This window comes from Macrosteles quadrilineatus, unplaced genomic scaffold (assembly GCF_028750875.1).
Source record: "Macrosteles quadrilineatus isolate MER2022 unplaced genomic scaffold, UCM_ALF_1.0 Scaffold_1__1_contigs__length_201487025, whole genome shotgun sequence".
In the NCBI taxonomy this organism is placed as follows: Eukaryota; Metazoa; Arthropoda; class Insecta; order Hemiptera; family Cicadellidae; genus Macrosteles; species Macrosteles quadrilineatus.
In genome coordinates this window covers 146,767,458-146,786,432 of record NW_026542594.1, presented here as the reverse complement: position 1 = coordinate 146,786,432, position 18,975 = coordinate 146,767,458, and the positions used below count along the sequence as shown (strand labels likewise).

General features: G+C 36.2%; 1 protein-coding gene across 1 annotated transcript; it reads left to right on the top strand.

The window, feature by feature from the left end:
• Positions 1 to 1,435: 1,435 nt before the first annotated feature.
• Positions 1,436 to 18,401, top strand: LOC128986750 (peroxidase-like). Its single transcript, XM_054407266.1, has 13 exons — positions 1,436 to 2,388; positions 5,990 to 6,272; positions 8,075 to 8,283; positions 8,974 to 9,147; positions 10,736 to 10,929; positions 11,255 to 11,441; positions 12,198 to 12,395; positions 12,872 to 13,019; positions 13,383 to 13,539; positions 15,454 to 15,624; positions 16,519 to 16,717; positions 17,742 to 17,847; positions 18,243 to 18,401. Exons 1-13 carry the CDS (start codon positions 1,479 to 1,481, stop codon positions 18,325 to 18,327), a joined length of 3,021 nt encoding a protein of 1,006 aa, XP_054263241.1. The 5' UTR covers positions 1,436 to 1,478; the 3' UTR covers positions 18,328 to 18,401.
• The last annotated feature ends 574 nt before the right edge of the window (positions 18,402 to 18,975 follow it).

Sequence of the window (18,975 nt, the reverse complement as noted above, 5' to 3'; positions counted from 1 at the left end):
TCTCTTCATTTCGCTAAATTTGTGCTTGGCTATGTATTGATGCTGGTAAAGTTGTTTACTTTTTTATTGACTTGACGCCAGCTGTGTATTTATTTATTAACTTACACCCAAACCAAGTGGTGGGAGATCAAAAATCCTAAAAAAAGTTGAAATTTCATAAAATAGGTTAATATTTTTAAAAATCAGTTTAATAGCAGCACTAACGTTTTAATTTTAATTTTCGAGTTTTTTGATAAAAATGATTCTCAGTGTTGTCTACTTTTATAGTACCAAATTACTCGCTATTACGGATCGTTTAGGTTTAAACAGCAAACTAAGAGCGAAAACAGAAGTATTAATGTTAAAAGTGCCTGGATTTGCAACTTGAATAATTATACCAATGCAGTATGTAAGTATGCTAGTATGCAATTCTGATGTTTTCAAGGTATGGAAATAAAACAAGTTAAAATGCAATCTGCTTGAATTGTGTTTATTTTTACTTCAGCCAGGTTTGAGGAAAGTCCTGTGCCGCATAATCGAGTGTCCTTGACATTGGCTGTAATGGGCTCATGTCTCACGCGATCCGTCCATCCCACCGTTCAAGTCACTGGCCTGCTCCCTGCTCTTGCCTTGTGTTCTTTATCATACGCATGCTTTTACACCTTCACTTGTCTTCTCTACTTATCTTGCTTCTCTGCTCCCAATCATCACTTCGTTGAGGAAAAACAGGAATTCTATAGTTTGCTAGTTTTGTGTTGCCTTTGTTAACTGATTCCTGGATCACCACAGCGCTGCAGCGTGAGTTTGCTAAGAAGCTCTGGTAACCGTTAAGTATGTACAGGATTTGTATTGAACTTTGCCAAGGTTTTTAAAACATTAACATCCTACGTAAAATTGAAAAAGTACGTTTTATTTATTTTTATAAGATTTTTGTGTGTAGAGTACCTATTCATAATATGAAACTTCATTAATCAATACGTACACTTTTGGAGCGAAATTTATAATTATCTTCAGAGTATGCTATAAATCCTGGATAGAGTATATAATTGCTTTATAAAGACACAAAGTACCTTTGAAAATGCAGGACGATACTGTTTGTTTTGTTATAATATCATAGTTCAAGTTAACTTTACTGTATTTTATTTGTGAAATAGTTTTGATCGATTAAACAGTAAACGTTTCAATTTTTTTTATATCATCAAGGGACACTCTTTCAATTAATTTCGCTTCAAGTTTGGCAATTTACTTTTTTAACTTAACATGATCAACGAGGTTATTATGACGAAATATTACATAGTTGATCAAACTTGGTTTCAAAGTAGGGCACCTTTTTCAATGTAGACTTCTACGAAATCGATGGCGTAAGCAAGACGTCCCGGCCGCGGGAGGAGCGTCGGCGAAGAGAGACATGACGTCATCGCGGGACTCCCACACGCGGTGTCTCGGGTCCTCAGCTCAGTCCCAGTGTTCAGTGTTCAGTGTACACTCGCACAGACACCATGCGACACCTACACGCACTGCTGTCACTACTGCTGACCGGCGCCAGCATGCTGAACGCTGCTGAGGTATTCCGCACAGAATTGTTCCCCGAGCAACTGGAGCAGCAGCAGATACAGTTCCAGCAAATCTCACTGCAGCAACAAATCCAGAACTTACAACGACTGGTGCAAGTAGCGACTACCACTGACGAGCGTCAGGACTTACAGAGGCGACAGAACGGCATAGACTCCCAGATGCGACAGATGCAGCGCCGACTGCTGACGCTGCAGCAGAAGATACAAGAGCGACTGGGAGGTGGAGTGGCGTTCGTGACACAGCCAGACATAGACCTGCAGAGTGAAGGGGACGGTGTGGAGGTGAGGATACTAAACAGGTTGGATAACCCTCCTGTAGCGGGGGTGCCTGATGAGAGGCAACAACAGTTCCAACAACAACAACCTAATTTCCAACAGCAGCAACCTAACTTCCAACAGCAGCGACCAACGTTTCAACAACAACAACCTAACTTCCAACAGCAGCAACCTAATTTCCAACAACAGCAACCTAACTCCCAACAGCAGCAACCTAACTTCCAACAACAGCAACCTAACTTCCAACAGCAGCAACCTAACTTCCAACAACAGCAACCTAACTTCCAACAGCAGCAACCTAACTTCCAACAACAGCAACCTAACTTCCAACAACAGCGACCCACAACACAGTTCCAGCAGCCCCAAACACCGACCCAACCTCCCTCGTCTGACGAAGCTATCATACCCTGCTCTACCCTGTCAGGAGAGGCAGGCAATTGCAGACCGCTGATCAAGTGCCTGAGTTTCTATGCAGAGTTGCCGGAGCTGAAGAAGCAGCCCTGTCAACTGGGCGAGGGTGGTCTGGGAGTATGCTGCCCCCGCAGGTCCAGACCAACAGGTAAAATACACACAGTATATTTATATTAAACATTGTAACTTTATGCTACCATTTATAACCTCTTTTGAATTTTGAGGTTTACATATTGTTCAAGGTAGTGTTAATATTGGTACATACTCCTTCAGGGTTGGATATAAAGAACATAAAAAATAGAAAATTCATCTCATATAAACTATATTCTGTATATATATAAATATTGATTTTATGAGCTTTTGGAAATTAGTCCATAGTAAAACCGTGTGTGTGTTCAAATGTAATTTCCACAACTCTACGTATTACTTAAAAAGCCAATCCCTAAAAGCCTAATAACACCTAAGATGTACTTACACACAACTCAGAACACCATCCATATAAACCAAAGATTGACAGTTTAATTTAAATTAATATAATTATTATGATTACATCTGTTTCTGCCCAAACAGTGGTTAGGACGGTGCGTCATAGGTCTATTCACAGTTTGTTCGCATTTTTCGTATTGCAGGGTTATCTAGTACGAGCAAAGTCTGTTTGTCTGTCTGTCTGTCTGTGTGTGTCTGTCTGTTATCTCGAAATATAGAAGAAGGATTTTGACTAAATTTTGGAATTAGGGACTTGTAGCCTTAAAACGTGATTGACGATAGCTACTACATCAGAGAAATTCGTATTTCGCTCCACAACTCATTTGAAAATTAAAAAATGTAACATTGATTGGCCTTATGGGTGCCAAGTAACTACGTTGGTTGAACCAAATAACAAGTAAAAATTAAATAAAAGCCGTGTAGCATGTGTTCATAACAAGCCATCTACTGTATACAGGGTGTCCATAAAAAACGTTTCAGGACTTTGGGAAATGAATCCCCATACTAAAAGGAAGAAAAAACTTTATGGGAAGGTATGTCCGAAATGCATATTAACCCAGATATCCGCCATTTTGTTTTTTATACAAAAATGTTTTTATCTGTGAAGTTTTTTATTCGACGATTATGAAATTCGGTGAACATGTTAACATACACAAGACCTATAATAGAAAAAATAGTAAAGTTATTCCGATTGTAAATTTCAAAATGGTGGCCGTTTGATTTTTTTCTAACTTAAATAACTCAAAAACGGCTAATTATATGAAAAAATGTCAAGAATAATGTTTTTTAGCATTTAATTTCCTATCAAACGATACCAAGATCAAAAAGATCGGACAAAAGATAACTGAAATATAAAGATTTTTGTGTAAAAATAAGGCAAAAATTAAGGGTTCCCCGACTAACTTTGCCTTATTTTTACACAAAAAACGTTATATTTCAGTTATATTTTGTCCATTAGCCGTTTTTGAGTTATTTAAGTTAGAAAAATTCAAACGGCCGCCATTTTGAAATTTACAATCGGAACAACTTTATTATGTTTTCTATTATAGGTCTTGTGTATGTTAACATGTTTATACCAAATCTCATAATCGTATAAAAACAAAATGGCGGATATATGGATTAATATGCATTTTCGGACATACCTTCCCATGATTTTTTTCTTCCTTTTAGTATGGGGATTCATTTCCCAAAGTCCTGAAACGTTTTTTATGGACACCCTGTACTAGCAGATAATAAAATACAGTTCAAAGTGATAAACTTGTGTAACTATTGAGCAAAACATAAAAATATGTGTGGCGTTAGTAAGAGATTTCGTAATAACAACGTTCTATATTTCTAACTATTGTATTCACCTCTTTAATGTTTTGCGAGGCATTCGAAAAAGGCTAACGTTAGACATAACTAATGGCTGTTGTACAACGAGAGCAAGTGATTTGTCATTCACTACCGTTTTAAATTGGGGGAAAATGTAAATTTCCTGATTCGATATTGACAGTGTAAACCTTTTATTTTTAACCCTACAATAAGATATAAATCGATAATATTCTCGTTTTGGTTTCTCTACGGCATAAACTAAAAAAAATAAATTACAATTATCATATCAATGTAAGTTTGTTGTAAACTTAATTGTTTTGTTTTGGCTTTACTTTGACATTGCCAAACAACATCTCTAATTAGGAGTTTAGCATGTTGATTCAATATATTATAGCAACATTAACAGACATTGTAAACAGACATCGGCAACAAAAGAAATGGGAACAAACTGATGTAAACAGACCTAAATACCGCACCGTCGTACACCGTTCAGGCAGGCACAGAATACTATATTCCTTCAAATTATATCCTTCACATTGCCAGTACAGGACGTTGATTTGTACTCAATGATTTTGGTATTTAACCAACCTACACTAATCATATTGCATAAAATTAAATTCTCTCGTAGTAAATCTCTGTGTTTGTATCTTGTTCTGTGTTCTGTTTATCTATTTATTCATACATGAACACCTATTAATTTATTGATAGGCAAATAAAAAATACCAAAAATCGTCTGTTGCTTAATTAAATTAATTTATTGAGATGATCATCATCATTGAATCATTTTATGTGTTCTTATTTTGTGTTCATTCAACACAATATGTTATACTGTATAGTTAATAATACATTTTTGTATTGCTGGAAGTTTCAAACTTGCAATTTGTCGTTTGTTGGTATTCTATTGCATTTTACACGTTTAGAACGACAATGCTGTCTGAATTGCATGATAATTGTTGATAGAATTTGGTCTACAGAAATTTCGTTCATCTGAGTATTCATTTCAACATTTGTGTAGTTAAACATTAGTTTTTGACATATGTTGTGTTTTTTGCAACGAAACTGCCAAAACCCTTGCTACCATCTAACGTTGACTGTTTCGTTAGATAGCATCATTTGTCGATAAGCCAATGGATGTCACGCCCTTAGAACCAACCACACTTGGAACAAACTAACAACCCTCAGCAGATTTGAAGTCAAGCACACTATAACATATTTTACAATCTTTGAAATGTGAACATTGCGAACTTGTAGATAACTAACTGTGCTATGTTTTGACGGCTTCAAACCTCCATAATCGTCAGGCTACAATATGATATACCGGTAATTCAATTCCTAGCTTTTTTCGTAATAATAAGCTATAACCATTGACAATTTGATACTAATTACTAAATATTGTATTAATAGTCAAAGCTAAAACACATCACCTGAATATTGAAAAAGAAACATTTCAACGGATCATAAACATAAACAAATGACGTCACTGGCCCGGAGATCTTTACACTAACGTATGGTTTGAGTGTTTTTGAAAATTCCAATAAAATATATTTTTTAATTGTTCAATTTCAGGCCAGTGATGTCATTTATTTATGTTTATGATCCATTACAGTTTCTGTTTCCATATCCATGTATGAAAACGGGTACAAGCAAAACAAAAACTATCACCTCCATTCATTGGTGTACATTTGCGCGGGAGGTACACATATGTTCTGTACATGACAATTAAGCTTATCTGTGGTCCTTTTGTGACAGAGTTTCATTAATCTAAGTACACTAAACATATCAAGGATTTGTTGGCGAGGTATGTTTTATCAATATTATTTCAAGGTCACTCAATTCAAGGCTATATAAATGAAATTATAATACACACATTACATTATTTAACAAAAATAATGTAATGTTGCAAAACATGTTACAAAAACTCAACATCCCCAACATGTGCTCGTGTACAGGAGGTCCCAGCAAGAACAGCGGTGTGCTGCATGCTCCACCACCTCCGCCAGTGGTCATCCCTCCCTTCACCCCCCAGCAGCTCGACCATGCAGCACAGACTGCGCTGCAGCGGATCCAGGAGAGGGTCAACTTCATTATCCAGCTGTTCAACAACCGTGTGGTGGTCAAGCCGGGGTCGCCGGCCGCCGCTCATCAGGAGTTCTTCCCTGTCACCAACGCCACGCTCCAGAGGGGAGAGACGGCGCAGAAGAACGTTGAGGCCAGCGTAGACCTTGTACAAGAGTGAGTCTTGGGTTTTCCTTTCAGTTTCATACTTGAATTTCTGAGGTTTAAAATGTCTCATATGATATAAAACTACACAACATTCAGGAGGAAGATAGATTTGATATTTATTTTTCATAAATTGAAACTCAATGTAATCTGTACATGAGTGAAAATTTAAAAACGTACGTTTTCAGGAAAAGCACTTTGCAAAATTTTTTCCCCTGTTTTCAAAACTTTTATTATTATTTTTATTTCATTAACATTTGAAGTTTCATAAAATGTCCATGGTAACGCAATATCTTTGGTATTTTTTTTAAAAAAGAGCATCTTTAGTGGAAAAACACAAAATCCTGTCACGACCATAACAGACTTTTAAATGAATATTAAAAATAGTTAATATTATTTTTATAACTATGTTTTGCTATAAACTAATTTACTTTTATGACCATTATACAATAAAAAGGTCACTGAGCTTTTGGTATATTTGGTCTTTCTAGAAAAAAATAAAAAAACTCAAAAACTTGAAAAAAGCCAATAAAATCATTTTAAGTTTGTATAACTCCGAAAAAACTTACCTGAGACCCGAAAAATCGTTATGTTTGTATAGAGGTGTGCTTCTTTTGTGTATAAAACATTAAAATATGACGATATTTTAATTTTTGAAATTTTTATGATAGAAATCATAAACGTGATGGTGAGGGACAAGCGGTACGGTCGTGAATTTTCTGAAATAATCTAAATCTTTCTAAGCAATACTTCAATTATACTGTTAGTTATAATCACACTATAATCCATAAGGCTGGATTGGTCGTGAAAAAAACCGCGATGGTCGTGAAACTTTGGTCGTGAAATTACGTGTTATTTGGCTCTGTTCTGGCGGTAGCCCTGCACCTCATGTTCGAGGATACAAAGTGGACTTCTAGGTTAATCTAGCAATTGAAATATCATATAAACAAAAATTAACACCATGTCTACTTCATCGAATGACTACGTACGGTCATGGACACACCAAAATTACAAAAAACACAATCTTTCCTTTATTAGTCTTGTAATTCCTCCTTTCAACTCGAAACGACCGGCACTACAATCCTGACGTACACCCCGAACTAGTCTCTAAAACCAACTGACTCCATCGACGCCAGGCTTGCCACTGTCGTGCTCCAAAGTTGAAAATTTTTCCCAAATGGTCGTGACGCCAAATCGAGGGACAGACTTATTTTGTCATGGTAGTCAGTTTGCAATGACAATAAAATTATAATATGCTCCTTTTTTGTAAGTTTAATAACCATTGATGACATAAAAATATGGCTTTATATATTTCGACATGAATAATTAGTCTAAAAACAGCGTGAAAGTTGGAAAATGTACCCTAGGGACACGTCATGGTCGTGAATTCCGAGACTTTAAAAATACGAAAAAAATACCTAGAACCTATTTAAAACCAAATAAATGTGTGTAGCATGTTGCCCCCGTCCCAAAAAATAATAAAACACAAAATAATAAACTACAAATCTAGTATCCACGAAGTAAAAGGCCAGGGACATGAAAACGTACGTTTTTAAATTTTCACTCACATATTAAACTAGAACGCGAGTTTCTTTGTTCCCCTTAATGCAATCGGTAAGACCAATACCAAAATAATAGTATTCCTAATAAACCAAAGGGTACAATATATAAGCCTATTGACTGCTGCACGTTTGTGTTGAATGTTCCTTAGCTTCCCCATCAGTGACGAACTTCGATCAAGTCCTCTTTGCAAGTGTCACTGTGTTTCAACACAACTCGTAATCAGACTATTGCAAGCGCCTCATTTTTTTCAGATTCAACCTGTCCCCTGACCAAGGCAAGTTCGCGTTGCCGACGTTCAGCGTGTTGAACACAGTGATCGCCGACTCCTGTCCCCGGCCCTCGTCCTGCGTGGCGGGCAAGTACCGCAGCGCTGACGGCTCTTGCAACAACCTCCGCCATGATCAGTGGGGCCGCGGGGGCGTCGCCCTGCAGCGCATACTGCCACCCAAGTATGATGATGGTAAGTCACATCATTAACATTTGGTGCATCCTGTAGGCCGTAGTGTAGTAATTGTTTCCAATATCTCATTTAGAGTAATACCCCCAAAATACCATGGTAGAAGAAGATGTTCCCAATATTTCTGCGACCGACATTCAGGATGATGCCACGATCAGAAAAGATGTTCAAAAGAGATAGTGTAAAATATTGTATGATCCATACCAAATTTTGGCCCGAGACCTGATGGTCAACATTCTTAACCCAGCCCAATCCAAAGTAAATAATGTCTGACTAGCCCTGCCCCCTTCACCACCAATCATCAGTTATGCTGTAATAGTGCAACAACAACAAAAATAAAACAGCCAAAAATCTATTTGGAGAATCAATATTTATTTGTAGTGTTTCCCAAAGCAAAGATAGTATAAAAGCTTACAACATTTTCTCTAGGGCAAGTAGTTCTGAAATGCCAAGATGCCAGCCTATTAAGTTCCTCCTCAATTGAGGCTCTATTGGTTTGTGTGGATACATAAAGTCCTTTAAAGTACAAAATATCTTCATAAGTGGATGAAACGTAATGTTACTATTTTCATGATTCACTCCTTGAATGAACACAATAAAAGTTAAGGAAATCACTCGGTGATTTAAGTATCTCCAGATAACCTTTAGATCTGTAACCATCATTCTACATGGACACAATCCTGTTGTTGGCAGGAGTGAATGCACCCAGGTCACAGACCAGTAACGGCCAAGAGTTGCCGAGTGCTCGTCTTGTCTCCACCTCTGTAGCCCAGGACAAGGATGACCCTTCAGGCAACTACACTCTCATGGTGATGCAGTGGGGACAGTTCCTGGACCATGACCTCACCCACACACCCATCAACTTTGGTAACTAACAAACTATACATTCAAAACTATCCTTACTCCACTACTATCAACTGTTTGACTAGTGAACAGATGAAAATTAGCTATATGATAGTTAAATTGAAAAGTTCTACAATAGTGACTGATTTAGTAAGACAGTACGGTATACATCAAGAATACTTTTCCATTGTCTGGTAGTGCCTAGAGTGAGTTTGTTTTGATAAAGTTCCTCTCTTGTCTTAGGGTAGGTTGTTACAGTATTTGCATTATTCTTTTGGTCAAACCTTCAGATGACGAGCAATAGTTTATAAATTGATCGTTTTAAAATTTGGTCATAGTAGTTTTAAAGCTAGTAAATAACTAAAAATAAAAAACTAAATCTAGATGGATACTAAGCTTTACTAGTCATAAATAATATCTACAAAAAGCTTTAAGCTTTACCTACGAGGATAATAAACCTATTAGGAAATACTTTTAACTTTAGCTTCCTCTGGAGGCTATGCTAACTCCCAACATAAAGATTCTAAACTTATCTACCATGATCACAGTTGAAGCACATTTCCTTTTGAAGAGAGTTCCATGGTTATATGTTTGTTTTTGAGACGCTTATTTTGTTAAAAAGGCTCATATAAAAACTCTAGGGATGGACGAGATTGGATTTTTAGTTCGAGACGAGACGAGACGAGATTTTTTATTTCTCATAAAATTTCGAGACGAGATCGAGACGAGATTTCTCTTCTCATACACAACGGGAAATGCACGTTCAAAATTTTTACCTGATTTTGTAACATTGTTAGATGACTGTTTAAATACAAAAATAATGATAATAGGCAAGAATATTTACAATCTTTTATTAAATAACATCAGCATAACATTTTTTTATTAATCACGCCTAACTTATTAAAAATGCCTACGATTAGGAAACATGGTGATATCAGTTAGGATAGATTTCAACTTATCCTAAAATAAAATAAATCATAAAATAAAAGCAATATTAATTTTTATAAAATAGTTACTTGTTTTGACTTTTTCATAGTAATAAAACATTCCTCACACTGCTTACACTTAACAAAACTTCTCAAATGTTATTAAAGTAATATTATTAAAATAATGAAAGTAATATTTACATTAAAAGAGTTAAAGTAATATTTACATTAAAAGAATTAATTAAATAAGAACGCCTTCGAAAAGGAAACGCAACTACAACACGCTCCTGTATTGCGGGTATTGCATTGACTTTCTGCAGGCGTTTTTAATTTTTTTTTTTTTTTTTTTTTTTTTTATTCTCGTCTCGATAAAAATCTTGGCCAAAAAGTAATCTCGTCTCGTGTAACGAGATTGAACATTTCCCGAAAATTTCCCGAAATTTCGAGACTTGACCATCCCTAAAAAACTCTGAAAGTGTTTACAAGCAATTGTAACCAACATCAGCATTGGTGTATTGGTAGATAAACATAGAACTAATTACTTTTTTTATGGGAGAGAGTATAAAATTCATTCATTCTAATCTCACCTATGCATCAGTTGTACAGTATATGTATGAACTGTCTCTGATAAAATCGTTATCAGAATCTACCAGTTTTGTGAATGTAGCATATTTATTTTTCCTCAGGTCAGTCGGGTGCTGGAATCTCCTGTTGTAGAGAAGGAGTGCCTCTAGAACCGAGCCTGAGACACCCAGACTGCTTCCATATCGACTTGCCTCGGACAGACAAGATATTCTCCCCCTTCGGAGAGCGATGCATGGAGTTTGTACGGTCCCTTCCAGCCCCCAGACCTGAATGCAACTTTGGTCCTAGAGAGCAGGTGTGTTTAGGGTACAAGATAAGAAACTATCCAACGCAAATGAAGACATTGCAAAGATGACCTTTAACTGTGTGTATAAGATGAATACATCGATTAAAATGTTATTATCATTTTTTATTGACAAGTACATTGTACTATTTCTATACAATTGTATATTTGTATACAATTGACGTTGTCTATAGCAATGTAATGTTGACAAAATGACAATAAATGGATTCTGATTCTGATTCTGACATGTTTTCAAACAGCACACTACTGTAAATTTAACGATAAAAAATTACATTAATCACATAACGTGTATGACAAATATTTTCTATGTCAATAGATGAATCAGATCACAGGGTACCTAGATGGTTCCAACATCTACGGATCAACAATAGATGCTCAGCGTTCCCTGCGGGAATTCCGCGGAGGACGATTGCGTGTGCAGAACCTTGGACGCAAGGGGATGTTACCAGCAAACAGTAACGAGTGTCAGAGTCCAGACCAGAGGCGATCCTGCTTTCTAGCTGGTAAGTTTAGTTTAAGAACTTGTTAAATTATCGACTTTTGAATTCAATCTAAACCATTGAAACACGTAAACAATTCAACTTAGACATTCCCTTTATGCTAAAGTTGTTTCCAGTTTTAGAATAAAAATATGGACGTATTTGTAGAATACACCATATTTTTAACCAAGCCAAAATGAAAGGGCATATTTATAAAAATAACATATTTTATGTCTGATGAACACTCAGAGTTATAAAATGTTATAATCACACAGCGATATTAAAATACACTGATTTGTAAACTACCTGGGTCTCAGCTTGAACTGCCGTTCATTCCAATGTCCTGAGTAAGGGAAGTGCCCAATTGACTTTGGTCCAAAGGTTACGTTTACACAGTCTTTCACCACTTACTTAATATGAGTTTGTTTTATAAAACAAAAACTAAGGACAAAAATAAAATTTTATAATTTTTTACACTTTGTGAGTGCTTTGTTCAACTATGATTTTCAATTGAAAAATGTCTGGTTCATTATCCTCAAGTCAATGATTTGGCTCTCTATTCTATATTTGTTTGGTTGAAAACTTTTGTTATTTTTCTATATTTCATAATTTGTTATTTTATTGTTTCATAAAATGGATGGTAAGTTGATATATTATTACTATGTGTGTAGGTAGTAGAGTGATGGTAAGTCCTAAATCCGATGGTCCTACCTAGTCTTTATTTTAAATCAATCATCTGTGGAGTTATCACTCAGACTGAGACTCATGATAATGTTGTAGGGGACGGCCGAGTCAACGAGCAGGTGAACCTCGCTCTGACTCACACGGTGTGGATGAGAGAGCACAACAGAGTCGCGGCGGAGCTCGCCAGGCTTCACCCGGACTGGAGTGACGAGGCGTTGTTCCAGGAGACTCGCAGGATAGTGGTGGCCGAGATACAGCACATCACATACAACGAGTTCCTGCCAATCATACTGGGTACAGAGAGACATGTTATCTATACGGAATATTTGATTGGTTTTGAGTTCTGATAATATCCTTTGGTCTTCTAAGGAGGCAGGACTGGGGACTAGTAGCAAGAGTGTCGTGTTCCTGAACTGTAGTTATAGGGCTTGAGAATCAAATACCATTATATTCCCTGACCTTTTGGGTCTGTATGAGATTCTAAATTGAAGCCTTATGAAAATTGTAATTACTTTATTGGAATAGTACTCATTTTTTTAATAGGGAATTATTTTTTGGACAGTTCTTTGACAAAATTATAGTTGTACGATATTATACCCATTATTTTGAGACAAAAAAAACGCTGCAGTTTAGTTAACATTATTAAAGTATTTTCACAGACTCAACATGAATAGTACTGTATATAATGTATTATAAATTATGGTTTTAAACATATTTCTCAAAATACAAAAAAAATATCAATACAATCTCTAAACATATTCTTTTTTCAGGAAGAACTTATATGGACAAATTCCAACTTTCTCCAAAAGAAAGTGGATGGACCAAATTGTATGATCCTGAACTAAATGGAGGGATTACAAATGTATTTGCAACTGCAGCCTTCAGATTTGGACACAGTCTTATACAAGGGCACATGCAGTAAGTTTATCATTTTTGTTATCGACCATAGGTACTTAACTAATGGGCCTTCCGTACTCAGTAACTTTGAGTAAGCTTCAAAATACTACACTATCTAATGCTAGCACCTTATAATTGCTATATGTGATGTTTGTACAGTAAGCCGTGTTTAAACGAGGCCATTTGGTGAGCAGGGTACTTGCCTCAGGTAACTTGAAAGACATTAGAGGCAAGTAACCTGCCCTGTTACCTGCCTGCTCTACTTGCCTCGTGTAAAAGCGGCTTTCAGGAAGGTACTCTAAATTACAACTTTTTTCATCATATATAATTCAACAGTTCAAGATGATGTTTCTACTTAAAAATATATATATTCCTCTATTTCAGTGGTTACGGTAAATTTGGCAACATCAGGGAGAACTTGCAGCTAAGCAAGCAGCATTTCATTCCTTTTGTACTGTACAATGAAGGAGCAGTTGACGACATGATCAGAGGGTTGGCTTCCCAGAGTGCTCAGAAGTTTGACAGATTCTTCACAAATGAGGTTTGTTAAGAATGAAATTGTGGGAATTATCTTACATTTAATACAAGTTTTGTTATTTTATTGGTGTTAAGCATAACTCAACCTAAAAATGATTCATAAATTCTAAAAAATAAACCTTCCTCAAGATCAAGTTTATAAACATACTAGCTGTACCCTCGGGCTTTGCCCCGTTTAAGTTCATAAGTATTCGCATGGCTCAATCACGTCCTGGTTGAAGTTCGTTCGCTACGCTCACTCACCTTTAGGTTGGAGCTCGTTCGCTGCGCTCACTTGCCTTCAGGTTAGCTCGTTCGCTACGCTAACTCGCCTCCAGGTTGAAGTTCGTTCGCTACGCTCACTCACCTTTTGGTTGCAAATTAGCTGTTGTCATAAATAAAAAAAAAAAAAATGATAGTGCTGCACCCTGTTGGTAATCCTTGTAACTTTAATGCTATTGAACATCATAGAATAGAACTAACTTGTTTAATTGAAACAGCTGTTAAGATTCATTAATTCCTTTTAAATATGAAAAATCATAAGGTTAACATGGGAAACTCCAGAGCCACTGGGGCGGAGCCCGAGAGTCCGATCAGAATAAAAACTACTTAGTTTTCCTATTTAATGCCTAAAGAATCAGTGTACCAAATTTCAGCCTCCTAGGTAAATGGGAAGTGGGAGAATTAGTGATGAGTGAGTCAGTGAGGGCTTTGCCTTTTATATACTATGGAGCTCGTTCGCTGCGCTCACTTGCCTTCAGGTTAGCTCGTTCGCTACGCTCACTCGCTTCGAGGTTGAAGTTCGTTCGCTACGCTCACTCACCTTTTGGTTACAAATTAGCTGTTGTCATAAATGTAAAAGAAATAATGGTGCTGCACCCTGTTGGTAATCCTTGTAACTTTAATGCTATTGAACATCATAGAACAGAACCAACTTGTTTAATTGAAACAGTTGTTAAGATTCATTAATTCCATTTAAATATAAGTACTCATAAGATTAACATGGGAAATTCCAGAGCCACTGGGGCGGAGCCCGAGAGTCCGATCAGAATAAAAACCACTTAGTTTTCCTATTTAATGCCTAAAGAATCAGTGTACCAAATTTCAGCCTCCTAGGTAAATGGGAAGTGGGAGAATTAGTGATGAGTGAGTGAGTGAGTGAGTCAGTCAGTGAGGGCTTTGCCTTTTATATATATAGATCTTTGATAACAGGTCAATCTGTTATCAGTTTTGGTCCCAGTGGTCCTATTCCCAAAGGTGATTATTGATAGCCTCTGAATTTCTTAGCCTGTTACAAAATTATTCATTCCCAGGTAGTTATAAGAACACAATTGTTCAATAATCAATAATATTTACCTTAGTTTTTACTTGATTTCTTGTGAGATGTTTTGTGCCCCCCTGTGCATTTCTTCACATTATCTGGCATCTTTAGAAGCCTTCTTCAACTAATCTCCTTATCACTAACGTTTACAACAAATTTGCACACACACGATCACTAGTATTTAAATGAAACAGATGAAGAAAGACCTACTGCCGTGATTTCGCCATGTGTTGTTTAGTTGCATTGTCCGATTGGCCCGACCATGACACTATATAGTGACTGTAAATATTTTTGTAAATATAGACTATACCATAGATGAATGTTATATTCATCTATGCTATAAATCTATTATAAATATTATGAATATTTATTCTATGACTATAGTGTTAGTGATAAGAAGTTGAATTCAAGAAGACTCCTGAACAAGCCACACAAGGTGGAGAAATACATAGGTTGACTCAAAGTCAAAGTATTTATTTGCACATAAAATTATATGGGTTATTACAGCAGGTAACACCAAACTGGTGCATTGTCATTACATTTGCCAAACATCTTACAAATATCATTCAAGTTCTTGAAACTGGGATAACAAAAAAAATATGTTCACTATATTTCGAGGTCACGGATCACTTATTCCAAGGAGACCTGGACCTGGGTCTAGACCTGTTTGCACTCAACATCCAGCGAGGCAGAGACCATGGTCTGCCTCCCTACAACGACTGGCGAGAGGTCTGTGGCATGCCCAAGGCTAGGAGCTGGCAGGACCTAGTAGACGTCATGGACCCTCAGGTAAAACATCTGTCATTAAATAATAATTTAAAATGCCTTTATTAACCCAGCATTTCTCAGTAAATAACAGTTTTCCATATCAACTTTCCTGTTAACCAAATAACAAACTTATCAAATAATAAATAATAAAATAACAAACAAATCGCACATGCTACAAAATTAGCAACCTGACAACCTAAGTAATCTAACAGTTTAACAATTACCAAAATAGGTACTGTAAGTAGGGTTCTCTGAAAAAACTTTTTTTTATATTAAAGGGTAGGTCATTATACAGTTTTAGGTCAAAGTACAAGAAGCTCCACCTTCCAAACTCAACCCTCAGTCTAGGAAAGTGAAGCAGGAGACTTCCAGGTTCTGTACCGAGAGAACTCCAGGAAGGGAAGCCCCTCAAGACAGTTAATGTGGAAGACAAGAGCCTGATGTACTATGCAACACATCATGATAATGCAAACCTGTATTCACCAGTTTAATCCCCTGCTAAAGCTCTGTAAAAGAATTGTCTAATATTTTTGATGTATTTTATATCTTTTAACCGTTAACCCACTTGCATAGTATCAAGTACTCAGTACATGTGTGAGAACATTCTTCATGTTTCTTTTGTTGGGTTTTAAGGCCAGTGGTAGGAATTTATTTATATAAAAGTTTCACAAACACATTTTTTTATGTGACACAAACCTGACCTGTAAAATGTTTGTGGATATGCTGGAAACCGAACTCGTCACGATAGCACTGAGGTCTGAGAAGCTAGCCACTAAGTGAGCCTCACACACTATAGGCAAACAAGGATTAAACAACATCCACCCTCATGAATTCATTGGCATTCAAAGATCCTATAGCCTACCTTGTTTGATGGAGCTATTTTTTAGCTAAATCAGTTGATCTACTGTGTTGCAGAGCATCAACAGGCTGGCTGCAGTGTATCCATCTGTAGATGAGGTGGATTTGTTTGCTGGAGCCGTAGCAGAGAGGCCAGTAGAAGGAGCTATGCTTGGACCTACTTTTGTCTGCTTGGTTGGAGATCAATTCTCCAGGCTTCGAAGAGGTGACAGATTCTTTTATGAAGAGGCTAACCAACCATCGTCTTTCACACAAGGTAGTTGTTCAATTTAAACTCAATCAGTTTAGCTTTTATGCAGTAATGATTTGAGGGCTATAAGATTTCAATGTTAGATCTGTTTACCTTGCTATATTTTGTTCAGGGGGCTCAAACTATAAGATTGTACACATGTTTTATTTGAACCTTACTATATTTAATAGCAATACATTTTGAAACAAGGCTTAATTGATACGTTTTTCTAGTTTTACTTTAATCACATGATGATCATAATGATTTTATTAGTCAATATCTTAATCTAAATGTTATTAATTTTAAAACCATTTAGACAACTTTTTTGTCTCATACTTGACTTTGTTAACTAAAAAAGGTACTTTCCTGTTAAAGGGAACATTCATTATTATCGATGATTTTTTCTCGATATATCGATGTTTTTGTTTTCCGATCCATTACAAATTGACAACAACTAACTGATCTTGTTTAGGCTAAAATAGTCTATTATATGGATTAAAAAATAAACTGTTTCTAAGCTAACCTAACATAACTAACCAAACTTGCTGTACCATTTAAGAATTCCGTTTGGGTTTGAATATAAAAGGCAAGTTATAAACACGGAATTTTTAAATGTTACAGCAAGTTTGGTTAGTTATGTTAGGTTATTTTATTTAGAACAGTTTCATTTCATTAATGTTTGTCGATACTGAACAATATTTTTCATAGTTGTCAGCTGATAAGTTTCAATTGTTTAATATCGATATACGGTATCGAGAAAAAATCATCGATAAGAATGAATGTTCCCTTTAACAGGAAAGTACCCTAAAAAATTGCAAAATTAGCAATAGGGAAGTGTTAAAAATTGATTTAATTTTTTGAAAACATTTCTCTTGTTTATTGCAATAGTGAAACCCTTTAGAAATAAATTAATAAGTTTTAAAGCTGTGTTTTGGACTTATTTGTCAGGAAAGCTTCTTCAAAGGGTATTACAATACTGTTTCAGCAATGGTCTGTTAGTTGATGTCACCGTATAATTTATAATAAATAACACAAAAATCAATGTTTTCAGCACAACTAGAGCAACTTAGGAAGGCCAGTTTAGCCAGGATCCTCTGCGACAACTCAGACAACATTGCTCTAATACAACCTTTAGCCTTTGTTCAGCCATCTTTCTTGTAAGTCCATAGTTTCAGATTAACAGAATTACAGTTAAGGGGTTGTTGACACATCACTTAAACAAACGTAGAATGTTTGGAAAGGGGATAGAGTTTTATAGATTAATACCTGAGAAAATTAGTCTACTCTTGAGTAGAAAAGATACACAGTAAAAGATGACAAAACATAACATCCTAAAATAGGACTTCTCAGGAAAATCTACTCTGAAGCCCAACTCTGTTCAGTAACCATTATCTCTGTCCTCTAACCTTCTCAAATAACCAAGCTGAGTTCTATCACTTTGCAGAAATCTTACCAGCCACTTGGCTTTCCCTCAAAATATTAAACACGCATAGGTGGGAAGTGTGGTTATATTTTATACCTATTCATACAGTAATTGTCTTGTGGCTTGCAGGAACCAGAGAGTGGCTTGCTCCAGTGATGTAGAGGTGCCCAGAGTCGAGCTTCATCCCTGGACTCAGGAGCGACCAGCTGTCTGACGAACCAAGACTGGAACACTTAGTGATCACCTCATTGTAATATTTATTGTCTACAAAAAACAACTCTGTGTAAACTCATGACTTTCAGTTGCACCTCTTTCAATTCCTGACAGTTGTTTATATATGTGTGGTCTGTTAAGCACATATTTCAGCAATATTTTTACCTTCAGCAAACGGTGCTGATACTTTTCAATTGTTATTGCCAGATGTAATAAAAAGTATGTCTATGTCATGAGAAAAAAAAGTAGACTGACTTCAGGGCAGTACTCATTACCGTCATTACTGACCTTTCTACCAGGGATCAGTATACCAGAAAATAATCTGATCATTTACTAAATATATGTATTTGATACAGAAAGGTGTTTTGATGTAACATCCCATTCACAGCTGTCCTACTTAACCGATTTTCAAGATTGAGTTGTAATTTTCAAGATTATGATCTAGCCCACATGCGAATGGTATTTCATAAGTTAATTTTATGACTTTGCCCTCCTTGTGTTTATAAACTATTTCTAGAGTTTACTTTCACAGAACCAGTGTAGTTGACCAACTTTCTTTATTACAGTTTAATATTGTAATCCAACAGCTTGCTGATCAGTGGAATTTGTAACCAGTCAGATTGTAAACAAAGGACAACAGTTTATGAAA

Excerpts from the sequence above, each read along its gene's own strand:
- LOC128986750 (XM_054407266.1), top strand. The coding sequence starts at position 1,479 with ATGCGACACCTACACGCACTGCTGTCACTACTGCTGACCGGCGCCAGC. Across the intron at positions 6,273-8,074 it reads AGCGTAGACCTTGTACAAGA|ATTCAACCTGTCCCCTGACC; the intron begins GTGAGTCTTGGG and ends CATTTTTTTCAG. Across the intron at positions 13,540-15,453 it reads ACAGATTCTTCACAAATGAG|GTCACGGATCACTTATTCCA; the intron begins GTTTGTTAAGAA and ends CTATATTTCGAG.